Raw genomic sequence first — 15,726 nt, forward strand, 5'->3', positions numbered from 1 at the left:
AGGAAAGGAGCTCTGAATATGGTCCTGGCTTTTCTCTGGACCAGCTCTCTGACCATAGGAAAGTTACTAAGTGCCCAATTCCTCATCTGTAAAATGGGGGAATTGGTAATGATGTCCTGTAAGAGTGATGATTAAATGGAACAACACACGCCAAGCACTTGATGACCTTATTTAGTAGAAGAAACCATTGCCAACTGAGACCTGTGCTTCTCCCAAACATCTGTGTGGTTATTCTTCTGAATTTCCTAGTATTTGGAAGTAGCACCTTAGGCAACAGTTCCAGGATGTCAGGATCTTACCTATCTTATCTGTTGCTTTATCTCCACCTCTAGGGGAAAAAAAATTTTTTTTTTTTTTAGGGGAGTGGTTTTCCCATAAACTTGTTGCCATGGAGTGGATTCTACTAGCAATCCTATAGGACAGAGTAGAACTGTTCCATAGGGTTTCCAAGGCTGTAATATTTACAGAAGCAGACTGCTACAACTTTCTCCTGTGAAGGAGCTGGTAGATTCGAATTGCCAACCTTTCCGTTAGCAGCCATGCGCTTTGCTTGTCACATAGTAGGTACTCGGTAAGTATTTATGATTGATTAATTGATTGAGTCAATGATCCTTTCTTCTCCTCCTTTCTAGAGGAAGTGAGACATTTGGTTTTAAATCAGAGAAGAATGTCTGAAAAGGGCATTTCCAAACCCAGCACTATCAGAGAGGAGTGGAGCCAGGAGTATCTACCAGGAAAACAAGAAAAAGCAGAAAAATACTCAAAGTCTTTTCAGGGTGAGTGGAGACAACCTTTGAGGATAAATTGAGTGCAGGACTATGGCAGGAAGAGTGATTGGTGCCACTAGTGTGTATGTGCACTGGTGATCCTCCCATGTATGAGCTATTCTGCTGCTCATCCTATGAGGCAAGCACTGCTTTCATTAAATGGCTCACTTTTTTGTAGTTGATCCTTTTTCTTTAATTTGTTTGTTTTGCAATTTACAAAAATGAACCAAAAAAAAAGCTTTTCTAACTGTAGAAGTTACTTTTTTTTTTTAGAAAATTTAATTTTAAAAAAGTATGTAAAAACAGGGAAGATAATCTATAATTCCACCACCAGGAGCAATCACTGTAGCATTTTGGTTATCATATTTTGGCAAATTTCTTTGTTTTTGTTCTAGGATTTTTTTTTTTATGTAGATGATGAGGTTATCCTGGATACATAAAAATTTTGTATTCTAAGATTTTAATTAACATTGTCGTTTGCAATTTCTAACATCCTTAAAAGCTTTCCATGAACTTCATTTTTAGTGGCTATGTAATACTTCATCTGCTGGAAATACTGTAATTTTCTTAAATATTCTTTATAGTTGGGAACTTCGAACTTTTCAAGTGTTTTCAGTCTTCTGTAACATAAATAGCGCTGAAGTGAATAATTTAACAGGTATAGACTTTTTTCTTCTTTTTTTCTCTGTGAGGTGTTATATAAGGAACTGGAGGCCTCTTCCTGACTCCATTCATCTAAACAATTAGAGCTGTATGTTCATTCATTGATTCATTGATTATTAATGAATAATTTTACTGAATGCTTACTATGTACCAGGCCTTCTGCTTGGAGACTTGTGCTACAAGAATGTGTGAGCTGCCCTCATTTTTTAGAGAACTGGTATGGAGGAAGAAAATGTTATTGGCAACATTTGCTAATAAATATTATCAGGTTCTTACCAGACAGAGCCTGAAACTTCTTCTAAGAACAGCGAGGAAAATGAGAAATCACTCAAAATGGATGATTGTTCCACAGTTCGGTAAGGATGGACCCATGTTATTTTGGGGAGTGGGAGTGGAGCCCCTACAGACTTCCACCAAGAGTCGTGTAGACTCTTTAATAACTCCATTTAAATTAGAGTTCACATAATCCAGGTGAAATTAAAGGAACAGGAGAAGGGATTCTGGTGCTTTGGGCGCATGTTGTACTTTAGGCACTGTGTTCTCTGCACACATTATTTTGTCTCATTTAAATCTTAATGATCACTCTGGGAGGTGGTATTAATATCTCCATTTTCTACACAAGGTGAATTAGTGGGTAAGTGATTTCTACAGTCATAAAACCAGAGTTCTTGGTAGATTCAGGATTCCAGTCCACACCTTCAGACTCTGGAGTCTACAGCTTTTCTTGCTGTGAGTGCAATTACTCTAAGGGCTTCTGTTAGCCTAGGAAGGGTCTGAAGAAGGTGGTTACTTGGATGCTGTGAGGAACAAGGGCAGAATAGAAGCCCACCCGGTGGTTTGGGGAGAACAAAGAGAATATGTTATTTAAAAAAGTCTTGATTTTTTTATAGTTTTGCATTGAATTTATAGATTAATTTGGGAAGAAATGACATTTTTACATTGTTATTTCATCCATGATCATAGTATATCTGTTCACTTAATTCAGATCTTCCTTCACGTCCTTTTATAGAATTTTTTTTCTTCCTATAGATATTATACTGTATCTGAATTCCTAGGTATATTATAGTTTTGGTTGCTCTTATAAAAACATCATATTTTCCATTATCTATTCTATTGGTAGAAACTTGATTGTGTAAATGTAGTCTATGGACCAATAGCTTCTGCATCGCTGGGGAGCTTGTCAGATACACAGAATCTCAGGCCTTGACTCAGACCTACCGAACCCCCATCTGCATTTTATTTACTGAGATCCTTAGGTGATTTGGGAACTCTGGTGGTGTAGTGGTTAGGTACTACAGCTGCTAACCAGAAGGTTGTCAGTTCGAATCCACCAGGCACTCCTTGGAAACTCTATGGGGCAGTTCTACTCTGTTCTATAGGGTCGGAATCAAGTCGGTGGCAACGGGTTTGGTTATTTATTTTTTTTCAGGTGATTCATATACACATTGAAATTTGAGACTCATTTGGTTAGAAGAATGCAATGTCATTGTTTTATCTGCTCACATTTAATCCAGTAAATAGATCGTCAGAGCTGGTCTCCGATTTTTTCACTTTCACTTATTTTTTCCTTTGTGAATTTTCTAGGTGGAATATTTCAAGAGGATCAAATGTTTCTTTAGGAGGAATAAACATGGCAGAGATCAAGGAATTAATTGAGAGGTCATCGTTTGGCAGCTTAACAAGCATGTTAGACAGGAAAAAGTCTCAGAGTAAGTTAGAAGGAGATTTTGGAATTTTATAACTGGATTTGCAAGAATTATGAAATAAGCGCATTTCAAATTCAGGGTACTTGAACAAGATTCTTTAATATGTGACTGAACATTACTCAAAAGTAAAAGAGTACTGTACACACTTTCATCTTATTCATCCCATCCCAACCAACATTATCCATCCATCCCTACCATCCCTCTATCCATCCTCACCATCCATTCGTCTATCTATACCATCCATCCATCCCCAAAATCCATCCATCCACCCATTCCCACCATCCACCCATCCCTGCCATCCATCCATTTCCACCATTCATCCACCCAACCAGCCCCACCATCTATCCACTTATCCATTCATCCATCCCCACCATTCATTCAGTCCACCATGCATCCATCCACCTACCATCCCCACTATTCACCCATCCCTGCCATCTATTCATCCCTGCCATCCACTCATCCCCACCATCCATCCATCCCCACCATCAACCCATCCTCACCATTCATCCATCCCCACCATCCATCCATTTTTACCATCCATCCCCATCATCCAACCATCCCGGCCATCCAGCCACCTATTCCGCCCATAATCCATCCCTACCATCCATCCATACATCTGTCCGTCCGTCCGTCCATCCATCCATCCATCTCATTTATCTGTCCTCTTGAATGATAAGAAGTTATTTGCCAAGTGGAATAAGGAAAACATCATCCCAGGCAGGAAACCCTTGTGCAGAAGCATGTACTCTTAGTCACAGACTGACAAAAGACAAGAATTCTCAGAAGCTACTAAGTCCATCTCCTCACCAGTTTTTCACCCAGCAGTTGGGTTTCCAGTATGAGATGGAAAATTCTAGAGCCAGTGCACTCGTTGCCCTCTTGGATAGCTATTTCATGTTTGTTCATTTGTGACTGCTACAACTCACTTTCTTAACTTTTAATTAATTAATGTGTTTTTCCTGACAATGACCTGATTGTAGTTCAACAATCTGAGGCTAGGTGTTGGAGATACAGTTGAATAAAACTACTTCCTATTTTTAAGGCCCTTACAGTCTAGTCCACACTTTCATATCTGAACACCTTTCAACTCCTAAGTTTTCTCTTTTCCAGTTTAAACAGCTCATTCTTTTTAATGTTCTTTAAGCATTTTCATGAATTTTTCAAACCACTCTTTTTATTGTGAATTATTTAAACATAGAAAAGTTCACAGAAAAATATAACAATAATGTAGTCATGATTCAGATTTATGTGTTAATATTTTGCCGTATTTCCTTTGTTTCTTTATTTTTTCTTTATTTTTCAGAAATAAAGTTTACAGATACAGCTCAAGTCCTTTTTGTGTCCTGTCCTTTTTTGAGAAGCATGCTCTGCCCGGACATAGAAATTGGTGTGATCCTTTTCCTTTCCTTTTCTCTCTCTCACATTCACACAACAGTGTATTGATTTGTTTTTAGAGTTATAGAAATGACTTCAAACTGTTCCTATATTCCTGCAGCTTGCTCTTTACGTTCAACTTTTTTTCTGAGATTAACTAGTGTTGATAATGCAGATCCAACTTCTTCACTGTAATGTCTGTAGATATTAGATGGATGTACCACTCTTTTTCCATCTGGTCCCCAGTGAGGAACATTTGCATAGTCTCCAATATTTCGCTCTCACGAGCAATGTTGCAGTGAGCATCCTTGCATCTGTCTCCAGGCGCACATGTGTGCAAGACTAGGGCATTTATCTGGTGGAATTCCTGGGGCGCAAGAGATGTGCCTTCTCCATACCATTGCTAGATGTAGCCATCTAGCTAAATAGGTACTCTCCAGTAAGTACTCTCCAGTAAATAGCTACTCTCCAGATCATACCTAATTACTCTCTGTCTTAGTTATTTAGTGCTGCTATAACAGAAATACCACAAGTGGATGGCTTTAACAAAGAGAAATTTGTTTTCTCACAGTCTAGGAAACTAGAAGTCCTAATTCAGGGTGCTAGCTCCAGGGGTAGGCTTTCTCTCTCTGTCGGCTCTGGGGGAAGGTCCTTGTTAACACTTTTCCCCAGTTGAGGAACTTCTCAGCACAGGGACTCCTGGGTCCAAAGGATGCACTATTCTCCTGGCTCTTGTTTCTTGGTGGTATGAAGTCCCCACTTCTCTGCTCACTTCTCTTTTTTATATCTCAGAACAGATTGACTTAAGACAAAATCTAATCTTATAGATTGAGTCATGCCTCATTAACATAACTGCCACTAATCTCACCTCATTAACATCATAGAGGTAGGATTTATAACACATAGGAAAATCACATCAGATGACAAAATGGTGGACAATCACACAATACTGGGACTCATGGACTAGCCAAGTTGACACACATTTTTGGGGGGAAACAATTCAATCCATAATATCCTCCTACCAGCAGCATCTGAAAAGTCCTCCTTCTCCATGTGGCCACCCATGCTTTATGTGGTCAGACATTTCATTCCTGATTCCTGATGAGGCTGGATAATGTTTCATAAGCTTATTTGATCATTCAGATTTCCTTTTAATTTATTTGCCTCCATGTTTCTTTGCTTATTTTTCTATTGGTTTTTGAATTTTTTCTTATTGATCTATATGCTTTGTTGTTACATCTTCTGAGTAATTATGCTATGTCAGTTACGTGCATTGCAAACATCCCAGACTGGGATCTGTATCTTCTTACTTTACTTATGGTGCCTTGTATACCAGTTATTTGTTTTAACTATTCCTTTCTAGGTTGTAGTTTTGGTGATGTTTAAGAACTTCCTCATTCAGACGCCAGTATAGTCTCCTATGTATTCTTCTAATGATTTTGAAGTTTTTGCTTTCCATTTTTAGTCTGCAGTTAATTTTGCACATAGTGTGAGGTAGCTTGATAATTTCATTTGTTTCCAAATGGGTAGTCAATATAATGTATTGACTGGTCCGTCCTTTTTACTGATTTTAAATGCCACCCCTGCCATATATTAAGTTCCTCTGTGTATGTGGATCGGTTTCTGGGCTTTCTAGTCTGTTCCACTGATCTTTATGTCACTGAATCAATAGCTTATGTTTTTAATGAGCATAGATTTGTATTATCTCCATTTTCTTCTTGATATGAGCTGGGCACTGAGCTAAGCATTTTATGTGTTGTTGTTGTTGTTAGATGCCGTCGAGTCGGTTCTGACTCATAGTGACCCTACGCACAACAGAATGAAACACTGCCCGGTCCTGAGCCATCCTTACGATCGTTGTTATGCTTGAGCTGATTGTTGCAGCCACTGTGTCAATCCAGCTCGTTGAGGGTCTTCCTCTTTTCCACTGACCTTGTACTTTGTCAAGCATGATGTCCTTCTCCAGAGACTGATCCCTCCTGACAACATGTCCAAAATATGTAAGATGCAGTCTCGCCATTCTTGCTTCTAAGGAGCATTCTGGTTGTACTTCTTCCAAGACAGACTTGTTCGTTCTTTTGGCAGTCCATGGTATATTCAATATTCTTCACCAACACCACAATTCAAAGGCCTCAATTCTTCTTCCATCTTCCTTATTCATTGTCCAGCTTTCACATGCATATGATGTGATTGAAAATACCATGGCTTGGGTCAGGCGCACCTTAGTCTTCAAGGTGACATCTTTGCTCTTCAACCCATTAAAGAGGTCCTTTGCAGCAGATTTACCCAATGCAACGTGTCTTTTGATTTCTTGACTGCTGCTTCCATGGCTGTTAATTGTGGATCCAAGTAAAATGAAATCCTTGACAACTTCAATCTTTTCTCCGTTTATCGTGATGTTGCTTATTGGTCCAGTTGTGAGGATTTTTGTTTTCTTTATGTTGAGGTGCAATCCATACTGAAGGCTGTGGTCTTTGATCTTCATTAGTAAGTGCTTCAAGTCCTCTCCACTTTTAGTAAGCAAGGTTGTGTCATCTGCATAACGCAGGTTGTTAATGAGTCTTTCTCCAATCCTGATGTCCCGTTCTTCTTCTCGGATTATTTGCTCAGAGTACAGATTGAATAGGTATGGTGAAAGAATACAACCCTGACGCACACCTTTCCTGACTTTAAACCAATCAGTATCCCCTTGTTCTGTTCAAACAACTGCCTCTTGATCTATGTAAAGGTTCCTCATGAGCACAATTAAGTGTTCTGGAATTCCCATTCTTCCCAATGTTATCCATAATTTGTTATGATCCACACAGTAGGATGCCTTTGCATAGTCAATAAAACACAGGTAAACATCCTTCTGGTATTCTCTGCTTTCACCCAGGATCCATCTGACATCAGCAATGATATCCCTGGTTCCATGTCCTCTTCTGAAACCGGCCTGAATTTCTGGCAGTTCCCTGTCGATATGCTGCTGCAGCCGTTTTTGAATGATCTTCAGCAAAATTTTGCTTGCATGTGATATTAATGATATTGTTCTATAATTTCCACATTTGGTTGGATCACCTTTCTTGGGAATAGGCATAAATATGGATCTCTTCCAGTCAGTTGGCCAGGAAGCTGTCTTCCATATTTCTTGACATAGACGAGTGAGCACCTCCAGTGCTGCATCCGTTTGTTGAAACATCTCAGTTGATATTCCATCAATTCCTGGAGCCTTGTTTATCGCCAATGCCTTCAGAGCAGCTTGGACTTCTTCCTTCAGTATTGTCAGTTCCTGATCATATGCCACCTCTTGAAATGATTGAACATCGACTAATTCTTTTTGGTATAATGACTCTGTGTATTCCTTCCATCTTCTTTTGATGTTTCCTGTGTCATTTAATATTTTCCCCATAGAATCCTTCACTATTGCAACTCGAGGCTTGAATTTTTTCTTCAGTTCTTTCAGCTTGAGAAACACTGAGCATGTTCTTCCCTTTTGGTTTTCCATCTCCAGCTCTTTGCACACATCATTATATGTCATTTTATGTACCTTTGTTCACTTCCTCTTTTCAACACCCTGGGAGGCAGGTGCTGTTGCCCGTGTTCAACAGAGGAGGTAACTAAGGCTCAAAATGGTTGGGGTTCTTTCCCAGTGTCACACAGTACAAGAGTTAGAGCTAGTTCAGGAACTCTGATTGTTCAACTCCAAAGTCCAGACTTTAACCATACACTGGCTAAGAGCTACTCAGAGGAGAACTTTCAGGACCTTGTGGCATTGTTGTTATAGTGGCAGCCTTAGTTCCCTCTGCCCACATTCTTGGGTACCAGCAGAGCTGGGGGTTCAGAACACTCCTGCATCCACCTAAGAACTGGTCTGTTCTGGACTGTTGGCACCTCTTCTGGTTGCTGGGAAGGGGCAGCAGGTCAAAGAGCAGCCTCGCCTGCGAGAGCTTATGGAACCTTTCTTCATCTCTGCAGCATGTGCACATCCTGTGTGCCAGCTAGGAGAAGACCTACTAATGTTTCTTTCCTTCTCTGATTTCACAGTTAAAAGGAAAGATTCTGACATGAAAAAGAAGATCCAGAAGAGAAGGAAGCAATCGAAAATAGAAGAGGAAGGTGATTCCAAACTGACAGGCTACTGGAAGCAGGGTGTCTTCTCCATCCAGCTGGCAGTGATGCCACTCCTTGCCGGTAGCTAACCCCACACCCCAGCAGTACTGTTGTCTTGTCACAGGAGGCCGGGTTTCCATAAACGGGATGCTCACGGTGACTGAGCCCTTGTTCTGGTTGCTTTATTTCATCCTCACAGCAACCTCAAGGCAGTGGGGGAGGGGGTATAATTGTCTCTATTTTACAGAGGAAGAAGTGGAGGCACAGAGAGGTTTTAAATAAGTTGTACAAGATCACACAACTAGTAAGTATGAAGCCAGGATCGGAGCTCAGGTCTGTCTGATTCCAAGGTTCAAGTAAACCTGTGAGAATAACAAATGTGGTAATTTTGTTTGCTAAATAAGATGCTGATTTTTATAAATATTTACTACATATTTTTTCCAAAGGAATCTAGTAAAGGGACTGAGGAAAGGGAACCAGTTTTTACTGAGCATCTGTTAGGTGCCAGGCACCTTACATATGCCAAATAATTTACTTCTCATCAAACTCTGATCTTCTCAATAAACTTGTGGTGGAGGTGGTATTGGGAGCGGGGAAGTAATCATTGTCATCATTTTTTCAGTGAGGAAACAAAACCTCAGAGAAGTTAAGTAACTTGCCCAAGGCCACACAGCTCAGTGTCAGAACAGAATTTTAATTCTTTTGCTTTATAAAATCTACCACAATTTATAAACTAGGTTTTCTACATTTTGGTAAATAATGAATAGATATTTATTCTATCCATATATTTTGATGGTGGAGAGCTTAGAATATATTTTGGGTAACATTATGTGGCTGTTTAAAAAAAGAAAAGCGTAAGGTTTAAAAAAAAAACTTTTTTTTTTCTTTTTCGAGAAAATCCTCTCAAGCCTCTTCCATTTTTTGACCATCATGTTGAATGTGCTCCCTCTACTGGCCATTCTGCAGAACCGTAGACTTTGGTCTTTTCTGAGATGGAAAAAAGCTTTTGTAGAATTGGGAGCCAAACCCCAAAAAGTGAACAGTGTCGCGTTCAGTTCCACAGGGGTCGGGAAAACCATAATCTTCACAAGCCTTTGGGCTGATGTCGATACATTTTGAGGAAATACTATTAGCTTTTTAGTTTTCATTTTTAAACCGAGTTTTGAAAACCAGCTTTCACCTAAAGTTGGTCCTTTCTGACTGCCTTAATTTTCTCGTAGCGTTCAGTCTCTTCTAGAGAAGTGAGTACATTTTCACAGGGATCTCTGCCCATTCACATGCTGTGCTCCACAAGTACCAGGCTCCCACACAACTGTTGCGTGCATTGCTTTGAGCAAAAGTCTTTGGTAAGATGTCTCCTTAGTCCTTGAATCCCGGAGAGGAATCGGTGGTCCTTCGGTGGGTGAGCTGTGTGTGACCTGCCCCGCTGTGGGTCTGGGTTAACGTTGCTTCTTAGTTTTGCTGCCCGAGTAAGGATTGTCTCAGCCTGCTGTGTGTGACTATTCCCAGCAGGGTGAAACTGACGGTGTCCAGCCTCCCTTCTACTTTAACCCGTGCTATGCTGGCTGTGTAATATGGCAGTTAGTGCAAGAGCAGTGCTGACAGCCACACTTTGAATCTTGACTCAGTCACTTACCAGCAAGTTCCCTGCTTTCTCTAGGTCTCAGTTTTCTCATCTGTAAAACAGGGGTGATAATTTCCACCTCAGAGGGTTGTTGTAAGGATCACATGAGATAATGTGCGTAGACTGCTTAGCACAGAACTTTGCACACCGTAGGACTCGAGAGCTGGTCAGTGTGGAGGTGGGAGCTGCTCCTGCCAGGACATTTCATTGGGTGAGATGCAGAGGACTGGGCCTCTAACCAGGAAAACAGAAAGATAAACCACCTCCCTTATACTGTACCTGTTGCCGTCGAGTTAATTCCCACTCACAGCGACCCTCTAGGACACAGTAGAACTTCCCCACAGAGTTTCCAAGGAGTGGCTGGTGGATTCGAACTGCTGACCTTTTGGTTAGTAGCCACATCTCTCAACCACTGTGCCACCTTATACTGTAGACATAGTTTATTGGCATAAACCAAGAGTGACCTCAGCATAGTGGGCCAATTGTATGCTCATTCTTGCCCTAAAATGGTAGCATCAGTTATCTATTCTAAAACCAGAATAATTGTTTTTGGTAATCATCTTCGGTTTCAAATTAGGCCATAGATCTTGTCTATCTTAGTAGTAAATATTGGTTGACCAGTAACCCGATAAGATTCTACTTAGATTCTGTGTTTGGAGTGGCTCTTACTTTGAAAGGAGGTGGTATGGCATAGAGCAGAGGGGTAAGCTTGGCCAGGCAGGATTGGTTCGGATCCTGGTTCCACAGCTTATTAGCCAAGAGGCCTTGGATGATTACTTAATATCTCTGAGCTTCAGTTCCTCCGTTTATAAAGCACCGATGATAGCGACCACACAGGGCTGTTCTGAGGACTGGATAACATTAGCTCAGGATAACGTGTGGCAATTGTAGGTACAGTGCCTGTTCCCTCCCACCTTTTCCCTTACTTTGCAACCAAACCAAAAACCTGTTGCCATTGAGTTGATTTCAACTTATAGCAACCCTATAGGACAGAGTAGAACTGCATCCTTACAGAAGCAGACTGCTACATTTTCCTCCCACGACTCTGGAACAGGGGATCTCAATCCAGTGATTTTGCTCCCAGGGGACATTTGGTAATGTATGGAGACATTTTTAGTTGTCACACCTCGGGGAGGAGGGTGCTACTGGCATCAACTGGGTAGAGGACAGGGTTGCTGCTAAACACCCCACAAAGCCCAGGACAGTCCCCATGACAGAGAATTATCTGCTCCCAAATGTCCATAGTGCCAAGGCCAAGAACCCTGCTCTGGAATAATGGCTGCCATCTCTCTGAATTTCCACAGGGATTTCTTCTAACATGAGCAGTCTTTGATATGAAAAGGATTACAAAGTTATAAAAAGAAAATCACAATTAGCTATGGCCTTAATGAGGCGGTTTTGTTTAAGAGAGTAAGCGAGAGCAGGGAGTTTGCCCTAGAAGGGCACCCTGCTGCATGCTCCTAGCCTGCCCTGATGTCTGTGGCACGCACTAGGCCATGGCTTGTTTTAGAAGTGACTCCACTTTCTGAGTGTGAGTGACTTAGCTCTTGTGTGCTTTGGAAATATATTTACAAGTATTTTGAAAGGAGAAGAACTGATCTTCTTGAGTATCTGTTAGGCAGTGTCCCTGACACCTTCCCATACAAAACCTCTTTGCAGATGAGTCAGAATTGACTTGATGGCAACGAGTTTTTTACAGAACTTGTAGGACCTCAGTTTGAAAAACACTGGTGTATAGCATGGTGTCTGTAAACTTCTCCCAATTCATTTTTTTTTTTTTTAAGTTTTCCTCTTTTCGTTGTAATTTTATCATTGGCCCTGTTCAGGTTACTTGACCCTTCGGTGCTTGTCTTGGGGCTGTCATGAGTTAAGGCCTAATGCTGTGTATATTTCTCCCACAGGATGGCAGACTGTTGTGAGTCGTGGCAATGAGAGGACTGCCAGCATTTTAGATTGTTTTTTGACTTTACAAACAGAGGTACCTATCATGAATGAAGAACAAAGGCAGGAATTAAACCCCCTGATCATAAAGATCAAGTGTGCTTCCTGCCTTCCATCACAACCTGTGCCCATTCATGAACTAGAGGTAAGAATATAAGCCAGAAAAGTTAAGAGTTCCTCTTCTCAGCCAGCTGCCCAGTACACATCATCTCTAATACTCCCAATGGCACTATGTGGAAAGTGTGATTATCATCACTACTTTACCACTTAGAATCTCACAGCAAGATATGAAAGAGAGTCCTAGGATTAGGAGCTACCATGTCCAAGGTCTCTTCACTACACCACGTGTGCTCTTCAAATGTAGGTGACCATCCTCCCTTCAAAAGAAGTCCCTAGGCTTTCTTGTTACAGCAGCAGTGCTCACGTAGATGTTTACTCATTTTGAACCAACCAGTTTCAGCATTTATGTTTATCTTGGGGATTCTCTTTTCGTTCTTTCAGTTTGATCTGTGTCTCCTGGGTTCTACGTCTTCTTGCTTTGTTTGCTCTCAGTTTTGATGGAGGATGTCTCTAGCAGGTTCTTGAGAAAAGATTGATGGCAGATAATTTTTTTGAGATAACGTATGTCTGAAAACAGCTTTATTCTACCCTCATACTTCATTGATAGTTTGGCTGGGGATAGAATTGTAGGTTAAAAATCAATTTCCTTCAGAGCTCTGAAGGCATTATTCCATCACCATTTTATGTTCTGTGTTTCTGTTCAGAAGTCTGAAGCAGTCTCATCCCTATACCTTCTCTCAAACCTTGTAGAACCTTCATTTTGTCTTCTGAAACTGCTTAATGATGTGTCTTGATATAGATATATACATATATTTCTATTTAATATATGTATATGAATAATTTTAGAATCACAGGAATTTGCAAAGAGGGCCTATGTACCCTTCACCCCGTTTCCCTCAGTGGTTACATCTTACATAACTACGGTATAATGTCAAACCAGAAAAGTGACATTGGTACAACATGTGTGTTTAGCTGTATGCCATTTTGTCACATGTGTACATTTATGTAACTATCACTGCAATCAAGTTACAGAAGTATTCCATCACCACGTCTCCCTTATGCTATCCTTTTACAGTCCCACAATTTCTAACTCCTGATAACCACTAATTTATTCTCCATCTGTATAATTTTGTCGATTTGAGAATGTTATATAAATGGAAACATCCAGTATTTGACCTTTTGAGATTGGCTTTTTTTTTTCACTCATTATAATGCCCTTGCATAAAGTTGAATCATGTTTCTTTATTTACTCTGCCAATTTCTTCTAGCTGTGTATTTTAGACCATTTACATTTAATGTAATTATTGATCTGCTATGGCTTTAGTCTGCCATTTCATTTTTTGTTTTCTGTGTGTTTCCTCTGTTTTCTTTTTCCTGCTTTCCTGTGGGTTACTTAAGCAAATTTTAGAATACCATTTTGATTTTTTTTTTATAGTATTTTAGAGTATATGTCTTTGTATAGATTTTTAGTGGTTGCTCTAGTAATTGTATTATGCTTACATAACTTATAACGCTCTACTTATGTTGACATTTTATCAGTTAGAGTGAAGTGTAGAAACCTTACCTTCTATTAAATTTCTCTACCTTCCCTCATTTATAATTGTCTTAGATACTTCCTCTACATATACTGAAAACACATCAGACGATGTTATAGTTTTTGCTTCAACTGTCAAACATAATTCAGAAAACTCAAGAAGAACAGGAAAGTGTATTGTATTTACCCATAATTTTTCTCTTTCCATTGTTCTTTCTTCCTTTCTTATGTTCTAAGATTTCTTCTTTTATCATTTCCTTTCTGTTTCAAGAACTTCCTTTAACCATTTTTTTTAGGGTCAGTTAGTTTTCCCTTGTCTGAGATGTCTTTACTTCTCCTTCATTCCTGGCCTCCACTGACACTGTGGGAGGAGGGTGGTTTGTTACCACTGGGGAAGAATGGAAGTCCTAGCTTCCTACTTGAGCTTTTCTGATACCATCTCAGTGAGGGGGGTAGCAAGGGGCAGCTTGTTACAGCCAGACAAGAGTGGAAGTCCAGGCTCCCAATTTGGCCTTTGCTTAAGGGGGTGAGGATAAGGCTGTGTTTTTTCCATAGTGTTTAAGGTTGGGTGGTTAATTATCTAAAAGTTTTCTGTCTTGCTAGATTGTCCCTTTATTGGTTGGTTGTTTGGAGAAAGCTGGCTTTTCTTGAGGCTTTTTTCTGCCTGCTGCCATTTGCATTTCTCAATTGTTGGCTTCTCCAATATCCAGTCCAAATAAAAATCTGAAGGAACTCACCATATCTTGTTCTTTGGATGCTTCTTCTCTCCATCTTTCAGAGTCTTCTTATGTTTGTTTTATATATAATGCCCAGGGTTTTTAGCTGTACTCAGCAGGAGAAATAAGGAGAAGTGTGTCTATCCTATCTTGGCCCAGGACTGGAAGACTGTGGGTGTATTTTATCCATCAGTCTGGAGGAACCAGTGAGCCTTTTCAGACTATGTCCTTCAATTCTGGGAAATTGTCTTGAATTATTTAACTATTTCCTCCTTTTCTTTCTTCTTTTTAGAACTCCTGTTATTTAGATGTTGAATCTCCTGGATTGGCCTTCTAATTTTTTTTTTGATACTTTTTCTTCCCTGTTTATTTTTATACCAGGTGTGCACAAAAGAGTTAATATAGCAGGCCTTAGACTACTATACTTAAAAGGTCTGCTTGCAAGCTTGGCCTTGACTAGCATACGGGAATTTGCATTTCAGGGGAGTTCCAACCATTCTGTGATAAGAGTGGATCACTATGCCTTACGTGTTTATGCAAAAAATATGGTTTATGCTGCACACCTGTTTTCCTTCTGGGAGTCTGGACTTTTGGTACATGCTAGCCTTCAAAAAACACCTTGGGTCATTTCATCTACATTATCTAATTATTTAGATATTACAGTTGTTCATAGTATTCTCTTAGAATCTTTTTTTTTTTTTTAACTTTTATTAAGCTTCAAGTGAACGTTTACAAATCCAATCAGTCTGTCACATACAAGCTTACATACATTTTACTCCCTACTCCCACTTGCTCTCCCCCTATTGAGTCAGCCCTTTCAGTCTCTCCTTTCCTGACAATTTTGCCAGCTTCCCTCTCTATCCCCCCATCCCCCCTCCAGACAACAGTTGCCAACACACTCTCAAGTGTCCACCTGATATAATTAGCTCACTCTTCATCATCATCTCTCTCCCATCCGCTGACCAGTCCCTTTCATGTCTGATGAGTTGTCTTCGGGGATGGTTCCTGTCCTGTGCCAACAGAAGGTCTGGGGGGCATGGCCGCCGGGATTCCTCTACTCTCAGTCAGACCATTAAGTATGGTCGTTTCATGAGAATTTGGGGTCTGCATCCCACTGATCTCCTGCTCCCTCAGGGGTTCTTGGTTGTGCTCCCTGTCAGGGCAGTCATCGATTGTGGCCGGGCACCAACTGGTTCTTCTGGTCTCAGGATGATGTAAGTCTCTGGTTCATGTGGCCCTTTCTGTCTCTTGG

The 15,726-nt window shown here is 40.4% G+C and overlaps 1 protein-coding gene across 1 annotated transcript in view; it reads left to right on the forward strand.

The window, feature by feature from the left end:
* The window catches only part of CFAP92 (cilia and flagella associated protein 92 (putative)), a 67,909-nt gene that overhangs the window by 13,618 nt on the left and 38,565 nt on the right, over positions 1-15,726 (forward strand). Inside the window, exons 4-8 of the mRNA XM_010590160.3 lie at positions 633-776; positions 1,699-1,786; positions 3,015-3,139; positions 8,534-8,680; positions 12,125-12,309. Coding sequence (XP_010588462.3) covers positions 633-776; positions 1,699-1,786; positions 3,015-3,139; positions 8,534-8,680; positions 12,125-12,309 — 689 coding nt within the window. The remainder of the gene's footprint in view (positions 1-632; positions 777-1,698; positions 1,787-3,014; positions 3,140-8,533; positions 8,681-12,124; positions 12,310-15,726) is intronic.

The sequence above is a fragment of the Loxodonta africana genome, chromosome 22, assembly GCF_030014295.1.
Source record: "Loxodonta africana isolate mLoxAfr1 chromosome 22, mLoxAfr1.hap2, whole genome shotgun sequence".
NCBI classification, from domain to species: domain Eukaryota; kingdom Metazoa; phylum Chordata; class Mammalia; order Proboscidea; family Elephantidae; genus Loxodonta; species Loxodonta africana.